This window comes from Benincasa hispida, chromosome 7 (assembly GCF_027475165.1).
Source record: "Benincasa hispida cultivar pf3 chromosome 7, pf3_genome.v1.1, whole genome shotgun sequence".
Lineage (NCBI taxonomy): Eukaryota > Viridiplantae > Streptophyta > Magnoliopsida > Cucurbitales > Cucurbitaceae > Benincasa > Benincasa hispida.
In genome coordinates, this window is record NC_143484.1 from 7,213,838 (window position 1) to 7,224,807 (window position 10,970).

At 38.2% G+C, this 10,970-nt stretch overlaps 1 protein-coding gene across 1 annotated transcript; it reads right to left on the reverse strand.

Annotated features, from left to right (window-relative positions):
- On the reverse strand, positions 1 to 2,330 carry LOC120068947 (uncharacterized). Its single transcript, XM_039020586.2, has 6 exons — positions 2,119 to 2,330; positions 1,861 to 2,013; positions 1,097 to 1,259; positions 887 to 985; positions 649 to 787; positions 1 to 332 (listed from the first exon to the last, which is right to left on the reverse strand). The coding sequence occupies exons 3-6, from the start codon at positions 1,172 to 1,174 to the stop codon at positions 136 to 138; spliced, it is 513 nt and encodes a 170-aa protein (XP_038876514.2). The 5' UTR covers positions 1,175 to 1,259; positions 1,861 to 2,013; positions 2,119 to 2,330; the 3' UTR covers positions 1 to 135.
- Between the last annotated feature and the right edge of the window lie 8,640 nt (positions 2,331 to 10,970).

Consider the following 10,970-nt stretch of genomic DNA (forward strand, 5'->3'; position numbering starts at 1 on the left):
TATCATGATAATGTCCCTGCATCAGTGCATTAGAGTATTAATTTGGAACAGAAAAGTATGAACAAATTGTAAACAGAAAAGTATTAATTTGGAACAGAAGGTAGAAAAAATTGTCTAGAATGCAAAATTTCCAACTTACCCATAAATAAAATCCAAATAATCAGCTACAACTACCAAGACTTGTGAACATGAGCTATATCTTTTGGCAAGGTACACAAGTCTGTTTAATTCTTCAAGTCTAGCCTTCTCACTAGAGAGCAACTTAAGGTAAGAACCTATGGTGGCACCAATTATGCTTTCCAAATTTTCTTTAGGGACGCCAAATATGTCGCCTAAAAGAGCATGAATAAATTCAACTGTAATTCTTAAAGAGAAAAATAAAACCAAACACCTAAAAGTGGTAGTAGCCTCAACTAGTGCAATAAAGATAACCATAGCCATATCTTACATATCTAGTCTGGGTATGCATGTGCAAAAACAAACAAAATATCAAAACCATATTCAACTAGAAGAAGCACCTTTCCACTTGTTGTATAAGAGCAATAGGTACTTATTATGATAATCTTATACACCCATCTAATCAATATCACTGTCATAAAGAAAATAAGATAAAATAAACCACTCTCATATTAGATGATTAAACTTTACCTTCAACAGTACAAAGCCGATCAAGTGCATCAATCAAGTCCACTAGTAAGGATGAATTGGTGTAAAATTTAGGGTCATGCAATTTACCTCTCGTACTTTGTTTCCAGGTCATAAATCCTATTAGGGAGCCAAATGATACCTTCACAAATCAAAGTAAGAAGAAGTAACGTCAAAAAGAAATAAGTTAACTTCAAATACAAGCAGGACAAAACACATGAACTGATTATAATATACTTACAACAAAACCTCGAGTACTCGAGCTTATTACTTCCACATCGGCTATGTCTCCTGACTTTGCCAGATCCTCTGCTTTAGTCCAGTCAGCAAGTTCGTGTTCCTGCAGATTTATCAAACATCTGTGACTTAAAGACCAGTGATTGAAATATTGTCGAGATCTTTTTGTTGAGTATATATTTTGCTCTACAGTGCCATTAGAATTTTGTTTCACCTTATAAACCCACTTGTATCCAATGGAATGTTGGTTTGAAGGAAGTGGAACAACAAACCAAGTATGATTCGCCTCCATAGCAACTAATCAGAATCCTTTGCCTTTTGCCAATGTGTAAACTTGACACCTTGATTAAAAACTGAGGTTTATATGATGCTGAAAGCTGTAAGACAAAACTACGATAATCATCAGACAAATGATCATAAGACAAGTAATTCTGTAAAGGATATATGGTAAAAGAAGTAGTAGTTTGTAACAGATTATCTTGAGAATATAACAAGTTGCAGTTAGAATCCTTCAAGCAAGAAGGTGGCTAGCTCCAGAAGACTTTCTGAGATTAGTAGGTTGTGATGTAACTAAATCTTGACTAATAGGTAATGTATTAGGCTGTGAATATTCAAACTATGGCACACCAATTTCATCAATAGTTATAGATGTATCAAGAACATTATTTGGCTAAGAAGAAATCAATGTACTATCATCACCATTATTAGCAATACCCGAAATTGATCTATCAACATCACAATTATTCAAGCAACCAACAGTATTAGTAAAAGCATGATCAATAGTATGAGCAAGCGAATTCTAATTAGGTAACCAAGCAAAATCAAAAGACTTAGGCAAAACAATGTCATCAAAAGGCATATGAAGGTCTTCTTCGTTAACAACAACATGAAAAGGATAAATGTGCTCATGGAACACAACATCACAGGATACAAAATAACGCTGTTATTCATTATCATATAATCTATAAGCTTTCATACCGGCAGGATAACCAATAAACACAGCTGGAATAGCTCGAGGCTGAAATTTTGTTCTTTGAGATGCAAAGTAGAAGCAAAGCACAAGCAACCAAATGATCTCATCATAGAATAATCAGGAATCTTGCCATACCATCGAGCATAAGGTGTTTGGCACTTTAAAAGAGAAAAAGATGTGCGATTAATCAAGAATGCAGTAGTAAGAACACAATCAACCCAAAATTTAATATGTACATGAGATTGAAAAAGCTAAGATCTTACAGTATTAAGTAAGCGATGATGATTTCTTTCCATAACAGAGTTCTGTTTAGGGAGAGCAACATATGAAAACTGATGAATTACACCTTTAGAACTAAAAGAATATGTGGAAGCTAATTTAGGAACATAATCAGATCTAAACTGCTTTATATGCACACTAAATTGAGTTTCAACCACAGTAAAGAACCAGGAACAATTATTAAAGCTTCACTCTTTGACTTCTTCATAAAAGTCCATGTGAAACGAGAAAAAACATCCACTATAGTAAACAAATAACGATAACTAGCATGAGAAGGATGTTGATAAGGACCCCAAATGCCACAATGTGTTAAATCAAAACTAGGTAAAGCAACATAATTATATGATACAAAAGATAGCTTCTTTTGTTTGGCTAAAGGACAAATGGGATAGAGGTTTGAAAAATTCAAATTCTTAGTTTCAATAGGAATAACATCCTTAAGAGCAATTGTGAAACCCAGATTTCTATTTTCCTTACTTAAGCAAGTGATAAAAGGAATTAACTAAGTGAAAGTTAAATCCTATGTTAAAGGGAAGGAAATTTCTAAGTGTTAAGTAGATTTTCCTTGAATAATTTAAGTTGAGTTTTAATTGGTAAAATTGTAATGAAATTTGTATAATAGGTAGGTTGATGAAAAAGCTAGTATGAAATGGTGAAGAAGGAGTGGAGATTTGAAAAGGAAAATATGGAAATTGAGTTTGGGAAATTTGGGAAAAATTAGCTAAGTATGGAATTTATGTGAAATGCATTATGGTTGAAGAAAGGATTGAGGAACTGAGAAAAATATGGAAAATTATTTTGGAAAAAATCTGGAAAAAACGTGTAGAAGTTGCACGGAGAACATTGTTGTTCACAGTAGCTAACAACAAGGTTAGCGAGATTGGAGAGAAAATGGGAGAGAGTGAGATTGGAGAGAATGAGATTTTGGAGAGAAAATGGGAGAAAGCAAGGTTGGAGAGAAAATGGGAGAGAGCGAGACCAGCGAGAAAGAGGGAGAGAGCGAGATTGGAGAGAATGAGATTTTGAGCGAGAAAGTTGGAGAGAGCGAGATTATGAGCGAGAAAGTGGGAGAGAGCGACACCAGCGAGAGTGGAGAGAGCGAGAGCAGCCTATGCGTGCAGCAACGCCTCGTCCAGTGCTGCATTTGAATGCCTCGCCCACACAATCGAAGAGCCTCGCCTATGCATCAAACGGCCGGGCAAGCATCTATGCGATGAATTTGGCTGCATTCTTGTGGATTATGCGTTGAAAACTCTAAATTGAACACATACGGAGGGTGAGGTCGCAAGGGCAAACGTCAGCCAAATTATGTGTCTTCTTAAGAGAAATTCTTAAGGGCTAAGGAATTGTGGTGGACGCATATGAAGAAGACTCTTTGGGCCAAGATGATGCAAGCTTGCGTTGATAAGGGGAGAGGTAAACACTTGGCCATGCAACCAAGTAGGTGGTGTCAACACCAGGAAAAATTTGGATACCTATAAATAGAACCTTTGGGATTTCATTTTCAAATTACCAAAATCATAAAATTCATAAAAAGAGAGGGAGAGTAGTGAGGGCTGAGGAGAACACATCAATTTTGGACGAGGAGATCTCCCAATCTACTAGTGTGTTTAGAGTGATTTCAAAGCCATTTGAAAGCTCTAGAAGTTTAGATTTTAGAATAGGGATGCTAGAGGAAAAAGCTCAAAGGAACCGGGCTGGAGATTGAAAAGAAGGTAGAAGGGTCAGACTGTCGGATTAGTCTGAGTCAGACTTGAAGATTCTGTGATTTCGGCCAAACCACGAAGATTTCTAAGATGAAATTTTAGGGTAAGCTTCCTGAGACATTTTAGAATACGTTTGTAGAAGGAATTATTTCCAAATAAGGTTCAAAACTATGAGTAATCTAAGCAGTAAGTTGAATTTGGATTCTAGGGGTGAAAAGGAGCCCGAGGAGCTACTAGAGTGAAAAGCTCCTAAGAAATCAAGATAATGGTCAAATCCTCTGAAGATAGCTCAGTATTTGCTCTACCACTAAAGGACCAAAAGACTTGTAACCGTTTGCTAGGTGGTTACTGTTAATATTGTACACATGTTACTGTTGTTCATATAAGAACTAGGGTTTGTGGGTTTTGGACTTGTAAATCTAGTGTTGTAATGACTCTAAACATATTATGTTTCTAAGTTAATAAATTGTGGGCCTAAAGACGTCCCATTGCATATAAATTATAATTGATATCAGAGTTATTTCGCAAGAGTTATTAGGTAGTAAGTGTCAGCCCAAGGGTTGGTAACTGCTGCAGTCACGCCTTTCTCTAGGCTAAGAAGGTGGTCTGGGGCGGGGTGTGACAACAATCATATGCTTAATAGAAGGATGACTTAGACGAAAATACCAAGTATCAAAGGATACCTTAGAGCAAGTAATATATGAATGTGATGAACTACCAGCCAGTAACGAAGGAATGGCATAACATATAAACCATAAAATTTTCTAGCCTTGCCAATCGTTGTCAAAGAGGACTTGTCTTAATTAATTAGAGATGCACATTGCTAAGAATCTGTTCAATTGAGTTAAGTGCTTCAACATCTCTCCGCTTCTGCAAAGAACAACATTACAAGAGGGAAAACAAAAAGAACTGCCTTGAATCTTCTTAAAACATTCATATTAATCAAACATTCATATTGTACAAGGCTTTTTTTAGATTCATTAAACAGTGCAAAAGAAATATATGGTAAAGTCAGTTGCTTACATTGAAGGTGTAGTTGAGGATTATTTTTTGCAATACTTCCACTTTCAAAGTCAATACCAAAAGGGACAAATTGTTTATTTCCTTGATTCTTGTGGGAAATAGAATGAAATGCTTTCCAATTTCTGTTGTTTCCAACTATAGGCGTTCATAATACCTATGCACACAAAGCTACATTAAACACATACAAGGCAAGGTATATTCAACCAAAAATCTATAGAAAAAGGGATCAACACTTGCAGTAGTGTTCTCACTTGTTTGTGCTTGTTCGTATTGCTGTCGTTCGTGATCGTGCTGCTGTAGCCGACTAATTTGCTGGGCTATAGAGTTCGTGTGGAGGTTCTTCCATTGCGTTGAGTTTGAGTTTGAAGAGAGTCTTCAACTGGTATGTGAACTTAATCCCTTGTAGTTTATTTATCAAAGCATGCCATTAATTAGTGTAATTTGCATAACTATCTGTTAGAATATGTGTGTTGTATTTCAGTCACAATAAAATTGGAAAGATCCGAACGCGCTCATGGATGCTCTTTGTTAAGAGTTCCTTCAATTGGTATTAGAGCCAAGTTATGATGTTCCAATTTCATTGTTGCAATGAATTGCATATACATTCTAGGTGGGTGCATATCTGCTCTGTTTAATTGTTAAATTATTATGGATGTGTGGATTAATGGATTTTTTCTAGGATGTTAGCCTCGGTTTGATTTAATTCTTTTACATTTTCGGTTGATTGTAAAGGCCCCTGTGTTTTTGGGCATTATTAATCATTATCAAGTCTGTAATTTAAAGTCACTTTGAGTCTTGAGTCGTTCATGAAGAAGATCAGAGCAAGGGTTTCAGTTCTTCGAGGAAGGAGACGATCAATGGTTGGTCGTGTAGATGATGGGCTAAGCGAATGCTGAGTATCGGGTCGTGTAGACGATGGGATGCTTGCATATCATTTAACGCATGCACGCACTAGACGATCGTTTAGCTCAACAAGCTTCATCGATTAGTAACTTACTACATGATTGCTTAGCAATGCATGGTAAATCGTTTAGCTTTCACCGTGTTGAGCAATTGCCTAGACGATCAGGCTTCGTAGCCTCATTGTCGTCTAAGCGATCGTTTAGCTTTTGCGCCTATCATCTAGTGCACGCTGGGCGATCGTTACCTTCGACGTTTACTAAACGATGGACTTCTCCTGGTGGTTCAAGACTCGGTTTGCTTGATGGAAAGTGTAATAGATAGGGTTATTTCATTCCGATTTTTGGAAAGACTCATCTCGATCCATTAATCCTTAGTTTATTACATGCGATGTATGGTTTTTATATGTCATATGGTATGCACATATAGTAAATCCCACCTTATTATGCATTGGTCATGCATCATCTCTTTATCTTAAATGTTATAATTTAGAGAAGCATGATTTAATTATGTAAGAGCATGCTCATGCATCATATAATATAAGAGTTATATTTATGCATGCATAAAAAACATTGACATGCATCATCTTTATATTATAATTATTATAGTATGAGGGTGAATCGAAAGCATGTTTTCTTGGTTATTACGCGTATATAAAAGTTATGTATAGTAATGACCGGACATTGCATGAAGCATGACACGTAGGTTACTTTATAAGCATTATAAACACCTTGTTGTGCGCAATGGGTTTTTTAGTTGTTTCTTTTTAAAAGTTCAAGAGAAATTAGAACTAAAAAAAATAAGAAAGACATGCATGCTCACTTAGGTTTAATTCATGGTTTTAAAATGTTTAAAACTTGGATCACATAGACCTAAGATCACGGTTCAAAAATGATTAGCAACCCTAAGGCTTTAATATTTTACTCAGTTTAATAGGATTAAATTGACTAATAAAAGGTTAAAGTGTAGCAAATCTATCTATAAGGAACCTTTTGACTAAGGTGGGTTTTGTCTAGACTGAGGTATTTAAGTTGATGGAAACGTAACACCCCTACCTGGGAATTTACCTGGACTACTTGAACTTGTTTATATTTCATAGACAAAAGTTGTTTATGAGCGGGAATTAAAAAGACGACTTAGACTAAAATCAGTAGCCAAATTGTCTAGGTTAATGAACCCCTAGGTAGAACATTTTCTCCATGACGTTTTCTTAATCCTCTAGGTAAGTAGCAAGAATTAAGCAAGTAAATTAATTGGGTTAAGGAAATAATTATGTTTAGTCAAAGCATGCTAGACGACATCTTCACCTGTGAGAGCAGAAGTGAGATGCTATTCCGCCGAGAGAGGGTTGGAAGAATGCGTTAACTAAAGCGAGAAGTACTTCCAGTGATGGAAGCAACCTTGCATTCATCACTTCATCCCTGTTTCACCATAGAGATATGGGAACGCGGCCAATCACCGAGAGGTGTACGCCAAGGGAAAGCGGAACCTTAGTTGTATCTTTAACGAAATTAACAAACTTGCGTTGTTTTTACTAATTATTCTTTCTATTTTTGATTCATCCATAAAGACTTGCCATCACATACCACGATCCTTTGTATAACTTTACAGTCAGTCTCGAACTCAGTATAGTATATCATGTATCTTGTATCTTGTATCATGTTAGTTTGAATTTATTTTCATCGAAATTTATTTTATTAACGCAACTTTATTCTACCGCACTTTAAATTCTTATATAAACAACCAATTCTTTATTAATTGTACAAACCGGTCACATGTATCACAAAAGTAACACATTAACGAAAACAATCCCTGTGTTCGACCTCGGATTATTCTGAGAAACTTGCGTTGGAATTATACTTTGTTTCAGCGCAAGGAAACTTGTGACATGCATTACTCCATTGCATATACTGCAAGCATATTATTAACAACGCATATATTTAGAAGTAGTATCATATAAAGTGTGCATGAGCAATAACACAGCATAACATTCCCTCTTTATGTCACCAAGTTTATGTCTTTAATGCATATACTTGCTCATTCATTCATATTCACATTTGTTCACATGCTGTAAGATATAAAAATAGCGTTACAAGTTTATGGAAACATGAGCTTGTAGCACATTATCATGCATGCACAACACGAAATCAATTTTTGGTTCATAAGTTTATGGCGCCATTGCTGGGGATTGGTAATGGTTAGTGTTGAGTACATTTGTGATATTTTGCAGGACAGATCTCTTTGTACTGACTTCTTATCGCGGAGAGCAATCTGACGATTTAGGAGTACTGGAACTGATCCAGAATTCGAGGCTTACCTAGAGATCGAGCGTACATTTCGCACAAGGGCACGCCAGAACCAAGCGAGGCGAAAGAGAGCCAACATGGCAGAAAACAACAATAACAACGAGGCACCCGAAGTGAATCAAGGGGTGGGACGACCAGCGCAAGATCCCGTTTTTCTTGCTGCTGACCACAACATCCCAATGAGGAACTACACGGTGCCTAATCTGTATGACTTCTCGCTTGGAGTTGAGGAGAACGCAAGATTTAAGATTAAACCGGTCATGCTCTAAATGATTCAGAATACGGGGCAGTTGGGTGGTCTACAAGTTGAGGACCCACATGCCCATCTAACCAGTTTTGTTGAGATGTGCGGTAACTTCTCCATTCCTAGCGTTACCCCAAAAGGTATTAGACTTTATCTCTTCCCTTACACCTTGAGGGATGAGGCTAAGAGGTGGGCTCATTCACTAGAGCCGAATGAAATAACTTCCTGGGATTAGTTGGTTGAATGGTATATGAAGAAGTTCTTCCCTCCGGCAGTTATTGCAAGAAGATGAAAGGACGTGCTGAACTTTGAGTAGATGAATAATGAGACCCTAAGCACTGCCTGGATGCGATTCAAAAGACAGGTGAAGAATTGTCCGCATATCGGGATACCCGATTGCGTTTTGATGGAAACCTTCTATAATGGCTTGAACAGATCAACGCAGGTTGTTGCTGATGCATCCACGGTGGGAGGATTCATGGACAAAATATACACTGAAGCCAAGGTCATCCTTGACCGCATCTCATGGAATATAGATGACTGGGTAGATGACGGGTACGGAGGAAGAGGCTCCGAGAGACGAAGAAATGATACTGCCATTGTACCTGCTGAGATAATGACAACCTTGGCCGCACAGATGGCTGTGGTAACCTCTATCCTCCAGTCGATGGCGCTTAATCAAGGTGCCCTCTCCCAAGGATCAGCGCAACCCAATGCACTGGCACAAGTGGCCGCAATTAGTTGCGTCCAATGTGGAGGGGGCCATGCGGTGGAAATGTGCCCATCAAACCCACAATAAGTATGTGCAATCTAGAATAATCCCTACAGCAACACGTATAATCCTGGTTGGAGGAATCACCCTAACTTCGGTTGGGAGGAAATCATAACCAAGGTGGGCCAAGTAACCATCAGAACAGCAACTCCGGGAATCGAGGAAACCTTCTACCTTTTCACCACAATCAGAATCAGGGTCAACAGAGACAACCGCAAAACCAATCATCCTTCTCCAACACCTATGGAAATTCATTGGAGTCCTTGCTCAAGCAATATATGGATAAAAACGATGCAGTAATGCAGTCATAGGCATCTTCAATCAGAAATTTGGAGATTCAAGTAGGGCAGCTGAACTTCGCAATAGAACACCTGACATGTTGCCAAGCAATTTTGAAGCCCCTGGATCTCACGGGAAGGAGAAATGTCCGTGATGGCATTGGGCAGGCAAGCTTGATCGCCTGTGGAGGTGTGGATTGCGTTCGTCAGGAGAAAATTGTCTTCCGGTTCATATCTCTAAATTCAATGTTTACTTGCTTTCTGAATTTATTGTTTCATGAATTTTTTTATTTAATGCTTCCTTAAATTTTCTTTCAATGATTTATGAATTCAATTCTCATTTAATTCACTTGCTTTTATTTTCGTGTTCTCTTTAATTTCCTTACTTTTCTGTATTAAATGCGTTATTCTTAAAATTGGTGAATGATTGGTTAACATTAATTGATTACCGCAAATTCCTTGTGACTTGCGTTGATGAAAAAAAAAATTTAATAATAAAACACATCCGGTATGCATTGCGATGATGGGTGCATCTTGTAATAACAAGATACACTTTGCATCCATTCTACCCAAATGCATTGCGTTGAGGGGTGTGTTGCGCTCGTGTGTATTGTTAGCCCGTCCTTAGCAAAAATGCACTATGTTGAGATAGTGTTGCGCTGGTAGAAATACTGTGCGTCTGTCCTCCAGAAATGCGTTGAGTTAAGGGGTGTGTTGCGATGGTTGTTGCCTGTCCTTTGCAAAGATGCATTTGCGTTGATGGATTCATTGCGTTAATTCTTAACTTGCTCCCATCCGAATAAAACACCAAAGAAAAATTCTTTTTGCAAATTGGGAAGTCCAATCGCTTCGGCTTCCAAGGACATGATGAATCTGCAGATGAAAGGACGTACGTCTTTGCAAATTCATAAATGTGAGGAGCGTGGCGGTAGGCCTTTTGAGTAGAGGCCTGCCACCGCAGAATCCGTGTTGAGCCCATCAAGGCCCAACCTATAAATTTTGTTTCCTTCGTCTGAGAGCCTATTTGAGTCATCTTTGCAAATGGAAACCCTAAGAGCTTTTGCATACCAGACTTGTTTTCTTCTTCCTAAAGCCTAAAAAGTTTTCAGACCTTTTTCACTAAGTTCTTCAATGGCCGACCAGTCTTCCCAACCATCCTCATCACCCTCGTCAGCCTACATCACTGCACGAGAGGCAACATTCCTCGTGGCAAGCCGTCGTCTCACCGCCCAGTCACAAACCATCTTTAGAATTGCCGAAAAACCCCGGCGAAAGCACTTAGCAGTCAGACCACTCCAGTTTAAAAGGGGGCAGAGTTCGGAAAGCACCCCACTCTTAACATTGTCTTCTGAGAGTGAAAAGAAGAGAAGAGATGATAGAGAGGTGTTCGGGAGTATTTTGAGCAACATGGAGAAGGAAGGAAGACTACCCGAAGCTGGGGTTGTAAACCAGCCACTACCTTCAGAGGAGAAGATGGAGGAAGCATCAAGAAGAAGCGCTCTGGAAATCTTAGATCCTAAGGAAACTGCTACCACAAAATCCTATGAAGGACCCTCCAGAGTTCCTTTAGAGGAAGTGGTGGTGGAGAAACAGCCTAAAGTGGCTAA

Bases quoted from the DNA above. Each gene is read 5' to 3' on its own strand.
- LOC120068947 (XM_039020586.2), bottom strand. From the start codon at position 1,174: ATGGAGGCGAATCATACTTGGTTTGTTGTTCCACTTCCTTCAAACCAA. The intron at 986-1,096 runs GTGAAACAAAAT...ATAAATCTGCAG, and splicing joins GATACAAGTGGGTTTATAAG to GAACACGAACTTGCTGACTG. The intron at 333-648 runs GTAAAGTTTAAT...ATGCTCTTTTAG, and splicing joins TCGGCTTTGTACTGTTGAAG to GCGACATATTTGGCGTCCCT.